The 19,547-nt window shown below is 37.7% G+C and overlaps 1 protein-coding gene across 1 annotated transcript in view; it reads right to left on the bottom strand.

Moving 5' to 3' along the window:
• Positions 1-12,600: 12,600 nt before the first annotated feature.
• LOC144980331 (uncharacterized) overlaps positions 12,601-19,547 on the bottom strand; it is an 11,413-nt gene continuing 4,466 nt past the window's right edge. Inside the window, exons 2-3 of the mRNA XM_078927993.1 lie at positions 15,464-15,544; positions 12,601-13,839 (exon numbers count right to left, since the gene is read on the bottom strand). Of these exons, the coding sequence (XP_078784119.1) occupies positions 12,601-13,839; positions 15,464-15,481 (1,257 nt within the window). The 5' untranslated portion in view covers positions 15,482-15,544. The remainder of the gene's footprint in view (positions 13,840-15,463; positions 15,545-19,547) is intronic.

Consider the following 19,547-nt stretch of genomic DNA (forward strand, 5'->3'; position numbering starts at 1 on the left):
AATATTTAATATTATATAATTAATATAATAGAGTTCACTCTTGGGTTCATCTCCACTGAGTCCATCTGTATCTCTGGGTCATCCCCAGTATTTCATATCTCATAGTCCAAGGTTTCCAATTGTGTCCACTTCCCCTGGTACCGGGTTCAATCTCCACTAGTACCCACCTCTCATAGCCCTGGATCCACTCTCCCCATTGGTATCCACTTCAGTGAGTCTCAGGTTCGCTGATGGGGATAATCTTCACTGGACGGAGCCTTGGGTTCACTCCTTAGTAGTTTCCACATCTCACCGTCTTACGCCACTTGTATCTCATCCTATAGTCCTTTGATCGTTTCTCATTGGTGTCTAACCCCATTGTTTTGGGTGCAATCCCCACTGGTGTCCACCTCACACAGTTCTGGTTTCACTTGCCATTGATGTCTACCTCCCATAGCCCAGGGTTCACTCAATATTCACTTGTATCCATATCTGAAGTTCCGGGTTCGTTTCTCATTGGTGTCCTTCCATTTTAAAAATTCCCGGTTTACTCTCCATTTGTGTCCATATCCCCTAGTCTCAGGTTCAATCACTTTTGGAGTCGGCCTCCACAGTCCCATTCAGTCTCCGCTTTTGTCCACCCGAGCTATTACGGAGTAACTCTCACTGGGTGTCTTCTTCCTCAGCCTTCGGTTCACTTCCCATTGTCCACATCTCATCGCCCCATGTTCACTTGCCACTGCTGTCCACCCTAGACAGTTCTGAGTTCTCTCCCAACTTCTGCCCACCTTGTTCACTCCCCACTGGGGTGGATTTCGATAGATTTCGGTAGATTTCGGTATTCTGTAGTACCGTCTATATGACCTTCTCAGTTTTTTCCTGGGTCCCAGAGAACCATTGTGCCTTCGGGCCCATGAAAACTCATTGAACCTATGGAGCACGATGTGAGGATCTGTAGATCCATAAACTTTAGACGAAGATGAGGAGGAAGACGATAAGGAGGAAGACGACGAGGAAGGAGAAGGAGGGGAGGAGAAGGAGGAGGAGGACGAGAAGAAAAGAAAAATAGTGACTCATGATGATGGTGACAATAGAAGTGGAAAAGCAATTTTAAGAAGAAAAGTTAGACTACCCATTTTTACAACTTGCGTCTTGTCCGGTTATGACATACAATTTTGATTGTTACCCAGTCGAATCTAGCCTTAAATAATGGTATGAACTCCGGATCAATCCGGCTCTTAGAACTTGTTTCAGGTATCTAACTCATCATATATTTGTGCATTAAATGTTGATAATAGCACAAAAAATATCTTAACTCCGAGTTATGACAGTTTGAGTCCTGTTCTTTCCCCATCAAAATATCATATTTCAAAATGCGATAGTTTTGCTTCCAATACAATACTTCCAAACTATCGTAACTTTAATGACTCATAATCCAAGCAATACATTTTCTCAAAAAGGCCACCATCGTTTTTCTCACTACTTTTTACATATGATTAGTAAATTTTTCATGTATCCAAGGATTATTATGAATTTTCAACCGTTTTTTTTTTTTGTTTTTTTTTTTGTCTTTCCTGCAAAATTGCCTTTTTAAGATACGCTAGTTTAGCACCCTACCCTCGATATGTCAAATGGCTTCAAAGGTAAATGAAAGAGCTCTCACAGCACCCGCAATTTAAAAAGATTCCCAATTTCAACTCACACTCCTGATTTTAAAACTATTGTTAGACCAATCTTGGAGTATGGCAGCTCAATTTGGGACCCATACCTCAAGAAAAACATCGTAACTTTAGTGATAATTTATCCCTAGCTCAACGACGAGCTAGCTGACTGTTCTCTCTCGTAGTTTATTTCCTGTAGTATCGAGACACTCAACACTTCTCTACGGCTCAGAAACATGGACCTTGAACAAACAAATAGAGAAAAGAATTGAGGCCTTTGAAATGTGGACTTTCCGTCGCCTTGGAAAAATCAGTTGGAAAGAAAAGAAAACAAATCAAGAAGTCTGTGACATCCTTGATATCAGACCGACCCTAATGAAAGTAATAAAAACAAGAAAACTTAAGTATTTTGGACACCTAAGACGCCACCAAACTGTCAACAAGGACATTCTTGAGGGTAGAGTTGAGGGGAAAAGAGGAAGAGGCAGGCCAGCAAGAACTTGGACAGATGATGTGAGGACATGGACAGGATTGTCGGCAGCCGAATGCAGTCAGCAAGCCGTCAACAGGGAAGATTGGCGTGTCATTTCAAGTCGACCTCAACCCATGAGATGACACTGGAAGAAGAAGAAGAAGAAGTATCGAGACGGTATTAGTATTTTTTTTTAAATAGTGGCAATGGTGGTAATATTATTAATTGAAACTAGAGGATAAAAACTGTTGTTATCACACTTAGTTAACAACAGTGAATTAAATTTGCTGTGAAATGTGGAGTACTAATCTGAAAGGTTATTAGAATGATTCAGAGAGACACAATTCCATAACTCAACATCAGCCGTGGGGCTAAAAATTATATAGTTGGTGGATTGAGTAAAATATCGAATAAAAAAGTAGTCATTCAATGGAGCCGAAGTTTAACCTGGTTGGAATAACGGACCATGGCAATTGCTACCCTTTAGATAGGACGCTAGTCTATATCAAAATACTATCCGCTAGATCTAACAGACTCAGCTACTCAATCACTGCTGGATTGACAAGGGGAGAGGGGTTTGAAAAAAAAATCTTCACTCGGGATCAAGCTCAGTCCCTTGGAATGGGGTGGGGCTTTTAAAACAGTCTTATGGGCATGATGTTTTGTTACTGCATTATCAGTTTAGATTTGGACTCGGGACCCCATTGATTTCATAGTCATTGCCTGCCCTGGTGTTTATAATTTAAATTATTATTTATAATCTTTGGTGAATTCGGAGGAATTCATCACCTTAAAGGCAAAAGAGTTGAAATTTGAATGTAAACAGACTCATTGATCCACTACTTAGACTTACTTAAACTTACTAAGACTCGAAGACTAAGACTAAGATGATCACGACTCGTGAAGCAGGTCATATCATATTAATATTCCCGTGTCAGGCTCGACATCTCTGTCGTCTGTGATTTTTTGAGAATAAATCTTACAATTAGCCGTGGATGGTGTAACATAGTATAGGTATAGCATAGGGAAACGATTAAATAATACAGATTTACCGTGAAATGTGTACCCGTGTAGAAACTTGTGGTCGTGACGAGGTAGTTCGCTACATCAAACGATGAGACTGGCGGTAGTTCCTAAAGATTATGGCACCAGTCGTGTTCACAAATGGCATAGGGGTCTACATCATTAACGGAACACATTTGTTTTTTAATATTTATCATCATGATAATCATCAATCGTTACGATGCAGTCAAGCTATTGGCGTTACGTTATTATGATGACAATGGGAGCATGTTCTATCTCCTGTACTGGTGTGTCCTTGTGTCCATTGCACACAAATTGCCTGCTCGTTCAGGGACAGTTGAGCTCTCGGCTAAAAGCACCCGCGACTATTCTATCTGTTGTCCAAAAATTACTCTGTACTGATAATGATGGCTTGTTTTGTATGAAATAGGTCTTACGTGTCTTGCCGGTGAACCATTGTACATTACTATAAAACTGTAGCATTAGTTGCGTATTCCATATGAAATTCTCATAATTCATAATTGGATGTTGTAAGCTCTTTAAAAAGAAAGAAAGTAAGTAGAGAGAGAGGGAGAGAGAGAGAGAGAGAGAGAGAGAGAGAGAGAGAGAGAGAGAGAGAGAGAGAGAGAGGTGGAAGAATATTACATATGACGAAAAAAGGAATGCGTTTGCATGTTTTCAGATACAACTACAATGACAAAAAGAACTTCTCGCAGGGATTGATGGGACAAGTTTTTAGTACGTCAACTAGATAACAGCACACTAACGTCTCATGCTTCAACCACCCAGGAATACACACCTACAATTCCTACGACATTTTGTTTTATATTTTCAACGTTCCTTTTGCTGACTAAGGGTTTTCCCCAAAACGTCCTGTGTCTGTACTGTTCCCACCCGAAGCTATTTGCTAGCTACTGTAAATGGTCAACAATATATTTAAATTATTGAACGCACATTGTATTCTCGTTGTTATTTTCCTTGGATATGGAATGCTATATAGGGGAAAATAAAAGTGCTAAAAACGCACTGTTATAATAAAATGCGAGAGTGGTTCTATAGCAGGTGTCATTTATATGGGTCTTAGCTACCTGTATGCCAATATTCATGCTTGAACCTGTGCGAGTCGATTTTGAGGGATCGTAGAGTTGAAACATATTGTTCACATGTCCACTGTTTGCTTGTGTTCAAGAAATTTCAATGTGAACTATGCCTTCCATGTCCTAGAAAATGGTAAATAAGACCTGAAGGAGAGTTATGCCTGTACCATAGAATTAAACGAATGAGAATACGTACGGAGCCTGAAAAGTGTCCACCAATGAAAGCATTCAGCGCCATTATATCATGGGCTGGGAATGCAAACATTACCATTCATTCAGTCTCTATGTCAACATAACGACACAAGAAAAACAACAAACAATATCAAAATCCACAATAAAATGGTTCAGAACTGTTGCGTATATTTATGGCACAATGAAGCTGTCAAAAAATGATTTTAGAGAATGTGTGTAATCATGTATTATAATAACCTGTAATGTGTTTTCCAACCACCACATCATCACTGTCACTACTACTACAACCACCATTACCACTTCATCACTACCACAATTACTACAACCACCAACACTATATCATTATCACTACCAATAGGGTACACCACCACTAAATCATCATCACGACTACAACCACCACCACTCCATCATCATCACCACCACTACTACTACACCATCACTACCACCACTATTACAACAACCACCACCACATCATCATCACTACCTCTACTACTACAACCACCACCACAATATCATCACTACCACTACTACTACAACCACCAGCACCACATCATTATCACTACCACTACAACTATACCACCACCAGCACATCAACACCACTACCATAATACTACAACCACCACAACCACATCGTCATCACTACCACTACTACTGCAACCACCATCACCACCATATCATTATCATTACCACGACTACTACAACCACCACAACCACATCGTCATCACTACCACAACTACTACAACCACCACCACTATATCATTATCACCACCACTGCACCACCACTACATCATCATCACTACTACAACCACCACCATTCCATCATCATCACTACCACTACTACTACATCATCACTACCACCACTATTACAACAACCACCACCACATCATCATCACTACCTCTACTACTACAACCACCACCACAATATCATCACTACCACTACTACTACAACCACCAGCACATCATCATCACTACCACTACTACTGCAACCACCACCACCACTACCATATCACCATCACTACTACTACTACTACAACTACTACTACTACTACTACTACAACCACCACCATATCATTACCATTACCACTACTACTACAACCACCACAACCACATCGTCATCACAACCACTACTACTCAAACCACCACCACCACCAGTCATCACCATTACAACTACTACTACAACCCCACCAACATCATCCTACACTACTATACACTACAACACCACACCACATCATCGTCAACACACTACTACTACAATCACCAACACCATATCATCCTCACTACCACCAGTATACAATCACTACCATTAGGTTTTGGAGCTTTACTTCTTTTGAAATAAGGAAACTTCGGAATTGTATTTGGCATTGTGTTTATATATCATAATATAATTCTAATCAGTTATATATTTAGAACTAGATACTATACAATATGTATGCCAAATACCATCCCAATTCCCTTTTCTTGTGTGCGGGAATTCCTCTTTCGGCATTGAAATTCTACGAGTGGTGTCTGAAATTCCTGTGAGCCAAATTTAAAGTTGGGTCTCTTTGCTATGATGATGCAGTGAATGTGAGACTCACTGAGAGAGTCATCCCTACACACATAAACAACAGAAACAATTTAAAAACATAACTATGACACGAAACCACTCACACACGGGGTTATTCTATTTATCCTTTTCTCTATATAGAACAGGACAAGACAAACAAGAGCTTGACTCTCTCTACACTTAGCGATGTTTGTCGTCTGACGAGTTCAACTCTCGGTCGACCTGTCAATATTCCTTTTTGCCTTGGACGTAATCATTAATAGAATGTTGTGTGGTTTTGACCGTGAAGAAAACCTTAAGAAGTCACATTTATATCATTTTAGAGACATCGTTTTGAATCATTTTGATTAAACGAGCGATCAGGAAGTTATTTTCTTAGATTTCATGAACGGCCGATCAGCGCTTGTTTACTATAGTAACGCAATTCCCAACCAATGTCTCAATGGCGGATATTTTTCTCATCGAGGCCGCTGGTTGGTTAGCCAATAAGAGCACCGTACGGTTTCCATTGGGTATTTCTTTGGTTTCCGGATCGTAGTGGTGGTGGATCCAGATCCATCTCAGTCACAATTTTCTGTAGAAAATTATCTCATCACTTGTCATATCGTTTCAAATATTGGGTACATGTGATTTTTCTCCTATCTTTCATTTCTGAGGTTAGCTGTCTTGAGACCCATCGTGCAGAGACTTTTCTGTAACCCAAAAAAGATGTCACGATATGGTGTACTCGTTCTTTTGAAATCCCAACTTCATCAGCGATATCTTGTTGTGATACCCTAATAATACAACCAACTGCTCCTTGATCACTCGTATCGGATGCAGAAAGGCATAGATGCAAAAACTTGTCACTTGCGATCTAACACTTTTGTCTCTGTTGGGACATCTCCTTTGATTGAAAATTCTAACCCACTTTCGAACAGCACCACCACGAAAATCAACATTAACGGCCTTCATTCTGTGATGGATGTTTGCTGCGAGCACGCAACAGCCTTTTGCTGTTAGAAATTCAATAATAGAGCGCTGTTTGACTAGGATTTCATTATGTGTAGCCGTTTTCTCAACCTCGGTGTTAGTAAGGTTGTGACGTCACACAATTATGAACCAAAATGACGTCACATGAATATGTTGTTGTACGTGAGTGTAGAAGTATGGTTTGAGAGTGAGTGTGTGCAGTTTCATGATTGTACCTGAAACATGTTTTGATCTGCGAGCAAACGTACTTTATATATCAACCCCTCGTATTTTGCCATTCAAGCATGGGGACCCTCGTGTCGCTCAATGACTCATCGGTATCGTGTCTCGTCTTTTCACAAAAGTCAAACAATGTTGGGCGTGATTGGTAGCCAGATGGGTGACAGTGACCGAAGCCAATTGCGGCCTGATGTTGAGTCCTAGTGTAAAGTGCTCGACTCAAGTGGGAATGCTAGAGGCGATGACTGTAGAAAAAGGACGCCTCATGCTCGCGGAGAGAGAGAGAGAGAGAGAGAGAGAGAGATAGAGAGAGAGAGCAAGATAGAAAGAGAGAGATATATAATGAGAGAGAGAGATAGAAAGAGAGAGAGAGAGAAAGAGAGAGACCCCATCAGAATAAAAGAGAAACGTAGAGAAAATTCTAATTTCTTTTCAACGTGAACGTTCTGAAGTGGCTTTGACTTGCGCTTCGGTCTTGAAGAGAATAAGAGAGTCACGGGTATGAAGGGTCAGCAGAAGGAGTAGATGAAAAGTTTTGCTTCGTCCAATGAAGACTTCGTCCTTGGTGGTTGATGAGAATATTTTATGTCTTTACTTCACAAAGACGCCAGGAGATTACTATAGGAGAAAGCACGAGGTGCCAAAGTTACTCCTAGATTATCCTTTGTCTTGGTAGGAATCAAGACAAAGCGTGGCCCAACAATGAAACATGTTTTGAAAGCTAGCAAATGTAACTCCTTTCCCCTTACTTCTATAACAGAAGATAATACCAAGCCAGGCAAAGGATGTACAATGGCCTTTTCAGGAACCATTCCCGATGGCGAGAGAACCATTGAAGACTTCCTCATTCTTGAACCTTGCGCGTCGATGGTCAGACATTATAATATAATCAGCAGTGATCAAGGATTACTATACTGAAAGGATTGACATGTGGAATCTTCAGCCCCCGCTAGTGGGGGCCATTGGTTGGATAACCATTTCAAGCAAAACTACTACTTTTCTGCCTTGGTACAATTTCCTTGAATGCGCAATAATTGATTCTGTTCTTATAATTTCGGTACTTTATAAGAAATTGGTTAATTGGCGACCATAAGTTTTAAATAATATTTCTTATATCTTGAATGATATGAAAATATATAAAAAGTAGTGAACTATCAACAATTTTACTGGAAAGTATGAACTATTTTTTATGACGCCCTCTTACAAATTGAGCGATTGGGTTTGTTTTCATTTTTTAAAATCGAAAGTACGAATCTGCTTTCAATTCCTTTTAATAACTTGATAGATCTATGGCTAATTTATCGAACCAGAATCTTTGAAAAGTGGTAAGTACCAATAATAATTGCGTAATAATTATTATTTAAGAAATGTTTAGAATCAGCATCTGGCTGTAGTTCCTGCAGAAGATAGTTGGACCCATTGTCGTGCTTGCTCTGTCGAGTCGCACAGATATGGTGATCAGACTCTGACATCCTGATTCGGATTTGTTTCTTATTTTATTATGGCTTGTGGTTTTATATTTATATCTTTTTTTCTATATGGTTAACTGATAAATATTGACTTTATTGTATTAGTCTAGTGTATAGTCTAGATGGCCCTTTGCTCTTCACGTCAACTTCACAACTTGAACAGTCCTTTCTACTACTAACAACAGTTGCTAGATTGATATATAGTAGTCATTGCTATTGCTAGATAGCTAGACTAGAATAGTTAGTGGTTCTGATATTACCATATATGATGGAACTTGGACTCTGAATATATAGTTATGCCCATTACATGGATCTGGTGTTGCTGATATGACTGTCAATCGTATGGGACTAGTACTCTGAATATATAGTTTTTGCCTCATTGATCAAAATGATCTGAGATGTTACTGTTACAACAGTTACACTCACCCAACTCAATCACTCTAATTATCTCTGTGACTATGGGAGGGAATTATGGATCCATTGACTGAAAGGATTGTACTAGTAGTCTGAATATATAGTTTTGTCTCAATGATCTGAGAAGTAACTCTATTAATTAACTCTTGACTACATGGAAGGGAACTATGGATCTGATTCTGATGCTACTCATTGACTGTAAGGAATGAACTATAGTTAGTAGTCAGATTTTTTATGAATGGCGCATGTTTTTCTAGTTTTTCTCAGATGTCCTTCTTTCAAAAGTTGTAAAACTTTGTGTCAACCTCCGAATCAATTTCTATTAACTGAATAAACATTTTGGCCCGTATTATGATGCCATATCACAAAAAAGATTTCTTCTTCACGACCTATAAAAATCTACTTTAAAACCCCTGTCATAAAATTAGAGATTTTACTCTGCTAAAAATGTAAACATTTTCGCACCACAAAGTAAGGTGAATTCATCGTTTTTCAAAATAATCTTGTGACACGGTAGTTCCGGCTAGTGGTTATGAGTTCATATCATACTATTTTCCGAATAAAAGCAACACACATTAACTGTTATAAAGTAACAACTAATGTAGTTTGCATCCCATTTTGACTTTGTAATTTATTGCTTTTTATTTACATCACGTCACAATTACCGAAGACTGATAAGAATCTCTAGCTTTAACTATTTGAACTAGTGATTAAATACTCAAAATTGTCAAATTAACAATGAATGTTTATATTTAACTTTGAAAAATTGTATCTATGCATGAACGTTTCACACAGCATTTTAAGTTTTCTTTTAAACCTATAAGCTCTTAAACAATACGATATGATACGGAATCTCTATCGGTTCCTCTCTCGTAAGGCTGCGAAAAGAAGTCCACTTTTATCTATCGATAAGTCCTTAATTAAAGAGGACAGCTATGGAATTGGAATTTCACAATCAACCCTCAGTTTTCCATGTTATTGTTGTTGAACACAAGCACATATTTGTGGAAACATTGTATCATAAATTGATGAATTTCTACTTTTGACTGGTCTACATTAAATTTATGTAATCCTCTTTGGCATAAAGAACAAGCTATTTCTCAGAAATTTGAAATCAAAATAATGTTGGAAGCGCGTAATGTTCACTTTCATTTGTATTCATCAATAACGTATATTGATTGTTATAAAATGTAAACATGTCTGTCGTTCCTTCATATTCGGATTCTGTACGAACATCATATAAGTTTCAATTAACCGAACATTCCATTTTAACAAATTCTTTCAAAATGGATAAGCGGAAAATCAGATTTTTGACACTATAATCATATTTAAATTCCAATACTTACTAGTTATCGATTTTAATATAGCTGTAATAAGCGAAATTCTTTCCTATTGTTTTAAAATTCGTGAAAAAATATTTTACTAGAACAAAATGATCCAGAGGTTCATACAAATTTGTGCAGCTGTACATTGTGAACCGCTGAGAAAAAGAAGACAAAGGTGCGCCCCTTATTAAAAATCCGACTATTGTATCCCTTAGTAGATATTTTGGTATTCATCTTTTTCTTGGGATCATCCTCCGCAGATTACCTCCCTTTGTTGATATTTTACTTACATCTCCTTTCCCCTTCATCTAATTGTTCACCTTCATCTTCATCATCACTTTACATGTACATTCATTAATCAAGCTTCTAAAGAAATCATCCTGAATCAATCACTATAAGGTCAGTTTTTAGAATATCTAACTACTCATCCTTTCCGTTCCTTGGCTACTCCTATTCACTGCTGATAATAATAATCATTAAATATTTTTTTGGACCCAGAATTCACAATCACTCTCTAAAAAGGTAGATCTTGCCATATTATAATGCCCCAGCTGTTATTTTGGTGTAAATTTTCTCTATTTTTTGTTGGCCCCCACTAGCGTTGCCTGAAGATTCCATATGATTGTCCTTTCAGTATAGTTGTCCTTGGCAGTGATTTATAGTATGCGTTAATAGGACATAGATGCAGTGACATCACACATTCTTTCCTTCCGGTTCAAAACTCATTGGAAATTTGTATCCAACCAGCTCATTGGAGGACGAACAATGAATAGGTTCTATATTGAATCATAAGGTGGCATAAATATTAGTTTTAGTAGCAGTAGCAGAGTGCATATACAGATTTTCATGATTGCGCGGAGTAAAAGATCGAGGATGGATGATATATAAAGACGACCCGCATCTATTTAGGCCAGAAATAGGATGCCATCACTCTGAAACCAGAATATTAGTTGCGAATGTATCTGTCCGTCTCAGAGGATGATGTTACACTTCCAATGAGAACGGAACCAGGATTTTGTCGTCAGATTGTTGCTCCCTTTTGAATACGCCAAATGATAGAATAAGAATGGACAATTCATTTTATAAAAATATAGTATGGAATGGGTTGTCTTTGAAAGTGAGCATAAAACATCAAACATTTCATCTTGTTAAACTTAAATCTTCATCATTAATTATACTACTCCCCATGAGAAGTGAAGAGTAAGGATAGCAAGTATACAATAATTATTTGTGACGTCAGATTCTCAAGCTTTAAGTGTTTTTGAACAAATCTTTTATTCAAAGAAGTTGAAATCGGAATCTAGCGAGAGGTAAAACAAAACATTTCTTACACTCTTGTTCCCAAAGTGTACTTGCAAGCTTGTGCAGCGATTAGGAAAACGTCCGGAATTCCAAGAGCAAGAGTGTGAGAACCTTATACAGGAATCCATAAATTCTTTCCTTGTTTAATAACATCCTTGTCAGAAAACGTTACACCAAATATACTTTTAACGTAGACAAATGAATACTTAATCAGTAAGTAATCATTTTCTCACAAAGTTTGGCCTTCTCTGTATTATAATTTTGGAGAACCATTCGTACGGATTCACACAGCAAAGTTAATCCTTATGTATGCTATTAATTTAATGGGCCCCCGCTCAAACCTATTCACATCGCTCAATTAACCCTTCTTTGTGTTATGATTTTAATGGTCTGTTTTCCTTGCTATATTTACAACTCTTGCATTACACACAGTCGATCCTGCAATATGGAGAGATAAGAACAGCAAGTGCCAATTTGGGAACTGGCTTGGGTTTATTTATTCTAATGGGTATTTTTCATTGGATGACGATGCAGGGTTGTCAACACAAGATAGCTTAATAACAGGTTTGAAAATAAACAAGTCATGGTCATCCTTAAGCTACTTTACCATCAAGACTTAATGTATGTAATTCTGCAGTAACGCAACACAGGAACCGAACTCATGCAATTGCCATTAAACGTAATATTAGATTTTAGCATAATTAATTAAACGTATGCCGGGTTCTTGTGTCTCCGCCTTGCAGTAGAGAGAGAATAAAGAAAGAACCCTTTCGAAGACCTTACAGAGGAGTTGGCCTGGATAAAATAATTGCAAGCGAGGGGAGAGAGAGGGGAGAGAGAGAGAGAGAAGAGAGAGAGAGAGGAGAAACAAGAGAGAAGAGAGAGAGAGAGAGGAGATGGAGAGGAGAAAGGAGAAGAGGAAGCATGGTTTAGTTATGACAAGTTATATGAATTTTCCGTAGCTGTTCCCTGTATTTTGAACTCATGGTGTAATAAATAATAAAATTACAACTTGAATTTGCCAGCTCCAGCACGTCAGCTAGAACTTCCAACATGAAAATCCAAGAACTCATCGTCACCGCTATGTACATAGCAAAAAGGAAAAACGTCCTTGGAAAATAGCAAACAAGAAAGATAACAGACAGTGTGGCCATCATATGGGTTAGCTTTGTTTCTTTGGTTATTTTCTTTTTGTTTACTACAGGGCCTGTAGAAATTCCATCTACGGTCGAGGGCGAGGAAGAATTGTTTGTTGAATAGGACGATGCTGACTTTTTAAATTTCATTGAGATGTTCATTTTGAATATAATAATCGAGTTAAACAAAATCATAAAAAGGACAATAATAGGGCGCATGATCAAAGTATTTAGGAATTCAACTCTCATTTGTAAATTTTCCGAAAAAGGTTCATAGATTATAAGTCTATGCTCACTTTCATTTGCTCTACGTCCTATTTTGAACCAAATCATGCGTGGACAAAACAAAGTAAAATTGATAATAAAGCCGACGAGAACGATAATAAGGGATCGTTTAGGTGTAAAAATTGTCTTGACACTTAAAGGGAAGACTACACTGATCATTCTTTCAAAAGCCAGAAAGGCTAGTGTCCAACCCGCAAACAGACCCAACATAGAGGCTGGACTTCCGAAATAATATGTCACGATCTGACATGTATTGGATGAAAATCCCAGGTGACATAAAGATTTCGTCAAACTCTCTATAAGCCAAAAAAAACTAAAGCAAAAGTCTGACACAGCAAGGAGTAAGAGAATGGGCGTACAACTGTCCGCTAGAATACCTTGTTTATAAAACACGATGATGTTGATGATGTTGGTAACTGTACCAAAACTAGAAATTATCACCGTCAACGCTCTGTCAAACATGATTTCCATAACAAGATTTTGGATAAAGGGAGTCTGAAACAGGATGTATGGGTATATCTCTTGTGCTTTGCTACTGTTGTCAACGTTTGTAGTTTCATTACACTTGATCATGCCACATTGGGAATGGTTACTATTCTCACGATAAAATGATTTCATGAAATTTGCATTTCGTGAATTGTTGTAGACGTCGTCATAAGACGGGTCAGGTATAGTACCTGTCGATTCCATTTTACTGTTTTTGATGTCTGTTGAAAATACCTTGCAAGACTGCTGCGAGCGTTGACGCTGAAAATGAAGAATGGACAGTGGAAGTAATATGCTTTGTTTGCTTATCATAGTATTTCAAAGAATAATTTTTTTTAAAATTCATCTAATAGACGTGGCTATTCATGAAACATTATCTTTTCCATTTAATTATGAGCTTTTGGCTCCATACACAAAATACCGTGGCCATTATATGAAAAAATAAATATATTTTTGCGGTGCCACAACATTGGCACTAAATAGATCGGACCAAAATTGGAGATTATTATTATTAAGAGCCCCCCCCCCCCCAAGAAGATATGTGTTGAACATTGTGTAATACACAAATCTATGGTCTGAACACATAACATACCTTAAAGGTGTCGTTGAATATCTAGTAATACGCAAATCTATGGCCTGAACACACAATATACATTTAAGGTGATAAATGAAAATTACCAGACTAAGATTCAAGATTTGTCTGACAACATTCCTCTTGCATCAATGCGCAGAAGGACACTGACAACACGGTCAACTGTTTGAGAATGACCCCTTGTTCTTTTTGTCCTCAAGTTGATTCCCCCTTCGTCAACATTAATAAAATCGTTTACTGCAATCTGCATCGACCATGTCACAAATTCTGTGGTTTCTGTATTTCTCTCTTGAGGTGCGTCTTCCAGTTACTTCAGGGTCAGTAGCATTCCATTCATAATGATAATGTTGCTAATTATACTGCTACTGACATGAGGTGCTGTTGGGAGACGATGCCTTAATTCATTGTTTACTTGCTTTATAATAAATTCTGGATGATCGTTCACGATATCCTCAACTACTTCTTTCATGGCAAGGTCAACCTTTCCACCCCGTTTTCCACCACGAGCCTCTGCTATCACTCCATTGCTGTCAACACATCGCTCCATGATGTGATAGGCAGAGGATTGCTGTATTCCTAATGCGTTGGCAAGATCTAAATAATCCTCACCTCTTAAATAAGCTTTCTTTTGTCATCATTGGGATCTTGGAATATTTATTAAATACCATGCATTCTTGTTAACTAGCCGTCAAACCAAAAACAGACCCAAACAGCAATGACAATGATTAGAAGTATAAGAAGTTTGTGTCGAAATTACTTTCACAATAGTAGTAGTAGTAAGCTTCGCAGTCCGAAAGACGCTTGCTGAGAATTGTGTGATTCAGTCATGGTCGATAAGTATAGCTGCTCTCACCATCCATGTTGTTAATTGTTCCCATTGGTCATGGTCCTGGGCCAGAGTTTTGATGCTGTCAAGATCTTGTTGTGACTTTAGTACGGAGGGCACGGCAGTATATCTTAGTTCTTCAGGGATTAATTCGGTCTTATCTGAATCCAGAAATCTCTGATATGTAAAGAGATCCTGGTTCAGGGTAGTTACTATTGATGTTGGTGGTCTCCCTCTACATTTGTTCCATGAAGAAGAAGGAATCCAGGTAAGCAAAATCATCATTAGATGACCACTTTAAAGTCATGTTCACTCAACTTAAGCTGAGTAATAGGACAATGCAGAGACATTGATCAAGGGATGCAGCACGGGAATTTAAATAAAGCCTATGATATCTTGAAAATACTTACAAAAACAAGTAGACCAAAAGCTATTCTAATTGAAGACACCAAAGATGCTCTACTTACCCAGAAGGAGGATGTCATGAACAGATGGACCGAATACTGCAAAGGGTTGTATAACACCGATTTGAGTCCAGACCCATCAGTCTTGACAGAGAACAGAAATAGATAAAACCCAGACACAGCAAAAATAATGAAACATGAGGTTGAGGCAGCAATCCATGATTTAAGCTTCAACAAAACCCTGGAATAGATAACTTCCAGCAGAATTTTTTTTAATGGTGGAGATGAGACACTGGAAGAAATGACAATTCTATGCCGAAAGGTAATGAACGAGACAAAGTAACCAAAAGACTGGACACAATCCCTGATTATCCCTCTCCCAAAAAAAAAGAGAATTGAAAAAGTTCAGTAACTATAGGACCATAAGTCTCATAACATAAGTCGCATTAGCCATTCCAGTGAAATACTTCTGCGGATTATACTAAACAGAATGAAAAAAAAAGCCCGAAGATATCCTGGCAGAAGAGCAAGCTGATTTCGAGCTGGAAGGAGCACAGTACAATTCTTCAAAAACAGAATTCTGACAGAATCATTTATTCAACACCAAAAAGAACTATTTCACAATTTCATAGACTTCCAGAAAGCATTTGACAGGGTATTACGGTTTTTGGGATACACTACGTTTTTATGGAAGATGGTCTAATTCAAATAATCGTAGCACTCTATAGTACAGCGTCAGTTCTCAACGACGAGATTGGTGAGTTCTTTCAGACAAATGTGGGTGTCAGACAAGGCTGCATACTCTCTCCAATACTCTTCAACGAATTACTGGAGATAATTATGAGCGAAGCTCTCGAAAATCATCAAACTTCTGCATCAATTGGCGGACGGAAACTGTGTACTTTGCGTTTTGCTGACGACATAGACCGCATGGCTGAAAGCGGACAAGAACTACTAGATATAACTGACTCACGTGCACATAAAGCAATGCAATAAGGCATGGACATAAGTACAGAAAAGTATCATATACTGGTAAACAGCAGAAATGGTGGACATGCAGGGATTACAATCGATAATGAAAAATTCGAGAAAGTGCCAACATTTAAATAGAAAACGGTAGGGCTGCCTGAAGCCGGTGATCGTAAAATACTAACGAAAGAGTGAAAATGGAGAGGCTTCGTATGGGAACAAAACAGACAATGGACGTTTCGGGTACAAACCCTTCGTCAGCACAACAATATACAAATAAACCTCGAAAACAAATAAAATAAATGAAAAAAAACTTTTGTCGTCTGTACTCAATGGTGATTCATACTACAACCGCCATTGAGTACAGACGACAAAAGTTTTTTGCATTATATTTTATTTGTTTTCCACGTTTATTTGTGTATTGTTGTGCTGACGAAGGGTTTGTACCCGAAACGTCCATTGTCTGTTTTGTTCCCATACGAAGCCTCTCCATTTTCACTCTTTCGTTAGTATTTTACGATCACCGGCTTCAGGCAGCCCTACCGTTTTCTATTTAAATGTTGGCACTTTCCTCTCCATTTTCACTCTTTCGTCAACATTTAAATACTTGGATGTTCTGCTAACCAGGTACGGTACCAGTACAACTGATATTAAGGCAAGCATAGGAATGTCAACAGCAACACTAACGAGACTAACAAAAGATATGAAAAATTCCAATCGATTTCGAAATAAAAATTAAACTGTACAAATCACTGGTACTTTCCACATGACTATTCAGATGCGAGGCATGGCCATTAACTGCGGAGTTAGAGCCCGGATTCTCCGTTTTTAAGATGAAAAGTTATCGAAAACTCCTGCGGGTGGAGTATACAGAACACAGAACCAATAAAGACGTACTGGAAGAAGTGCAAGATCGTGCAAGACGACAGGAACCCCTCATCACCACAGTTAGAAGAAGGAACCTGTCATGGTTTGGCCCCAATTTGAGGCATGAAAGTTTGTGCAGAACGGTGATTCAGGGTATCCTTGAAGGAGGAAGAAGAAGAGGAAGACAAAGGAAAGTTTGGATGGACATTATCAAGGAATGGACAGGAATGAAGATGAAGGAACTCTTGGAGAAGGCCAACAATAAAGAAGAGTGGCGGAAAGTGGTGAGATCTGCATACCGTGTATTCACCCTTCCCCCCCCCCCCCCCCCCCCCCCCCCCCCCTCCCCCCCCCCCCCCCCCCCCCCCCCCCCCCCCACTGTCACCTGAAAACAAAATATCGTATTTTCGAGAAATTCGAAATCTTGCGGATTGGTGAGAAATAAATAAACTAGGTATCTCTGGACGTAAAGGAAGCCAATGAAGAGAATTTTGACTTTAGGACATCAAAATTAGATAATCCCCCAATTGAAATAAATAATGAAAAAATGGAAGTGGTGACAGAATACAAGTACAGGGAATAACAATCAACGACAAGTTAAAATCTAAGACTCACAAAGACAAGATATGTAAAAAGATCAACCAAGGTCTTCACATACTAAGACAATTTCGTAAATTTGAAGTAAGAAAACAATGAAACTCGTCCACAACAGCTTAGTCAAAAGCATTATGACCTTTGACCTTATTGCTTGGTATGGGTGTCATTCAACAAAATAAAAAGACAAAATGTTGTGAATATGGAAAGCAAGAAGGACAGCTTACAACATTAAAGACGAACATATTTGAGAAACGGGTTGTGGACAAACAAGAAACACCCACCACAAATAGACATCAGCTCTTACCGTCTGGGAGACGAGATCAACGAATTCAAATTTGCAACAACAAAAACAACAGATACAAGACAACATTGTTACCATAATCTACTGATAGAACGAAGTTAGCGTCACTCAGGTCTTAGTTATTGTTTTCTGCCATCCATGTTAATTAGCAATTCTCACAAAACTGTATTCACAGACTAATAAACGTTCAAGGTTACACATAGTTTTGTGTGTTGGTCCGTTAATCTTCCGGATGGCAAGTATGAACATGTGAGTTTCTTAGCCAAACAGTCAGCATCTATAATCTTATTTTATAAGTTATAATTATTTATCATCAATATTATTACAACAATAATGATGATGGTAATAATGGTGGTGGTGGAGGAGGAAGGGGTGATGGTGGCGGTGGTGGTGGTGGTGAGTGTGGGAATTATAATAAAATTAATAATAACTGTTATTATTATTTTCATTGTTAATGTCATTCATTGTCATTGTTATTATAATTATTATTATTATCATCATCATCATCATCATCATCATCATCATCATCATCATCATCATTATTATTATTATTATTATTATTATTATTATTATTATTATTATTATTATTATTATTATTATTATTATTATTATTATTATTATTATTATTATTATCCTTTTATGTAGTAATGCAATATGTAATATGTCGAGAGATAGAGAGAGAGAGAGAGAGAGAGAGAGAGAGAGAGAGACAGAGGGAGAGTGTGGGGAGGGGGGAGGGAGAGAGATGACTTTGAACTTTGAAATGTTTACTGAATATGCCTTGGCCTGTCTGAACATATTAAATCAAATCAAAAGATCAAAACATACGAGAGAAAAAAAAGTTATTAAATAAATAAATCAAAAAGGAGTTATGTTCTACACTTGATACACACACAATATTGATATTGATATACACTATATACAATTGATATACACACAGTATTGATATTGATATACACTATATACAATTGATATACACACAGTATTGATATTGGTATACACTATATACAATTGATATACACACAGTATTGATATTGATATACACTATATACAATTGATATACACACAGTATTGATATTGATATACACTATATACAATTGATATACACACAGTATTGATATTGATATACACTATATACAATTGATACACACAGTATTGATATTGGTATACACTATATACAATTGATATACACACAGTATTGATATTGGTATACACTATATACAATTGATATACACACAGTATTGATATTGGTATACACTATATACAATTGATATACACACAGTATTGATATTGGTATACACTATATACAATTGATATACACACAGTATTGATATTGGTATACACTATATACAATTGATATACACACAGTATTGATATTGGTATACACTATATACAATTGATATACACACAGTA

The sequence above is a fragment of the Berghia stephanieae genome, chromosome 9 (genome assembly GCF_034508935.2).
Source record: "Berghia stephanieae isolate SIO BIC M18660-M18661 chromosome 9, UCSD_Bste_1.3, whole genome shotgun sequence".
Classification (NCBI taxonomy): Eukaryota; Metazoa; Mollusca; class Gastropoda; order Nudibranchia; family Aeolidiidae; genus Berghia; species Berghia stephanieae.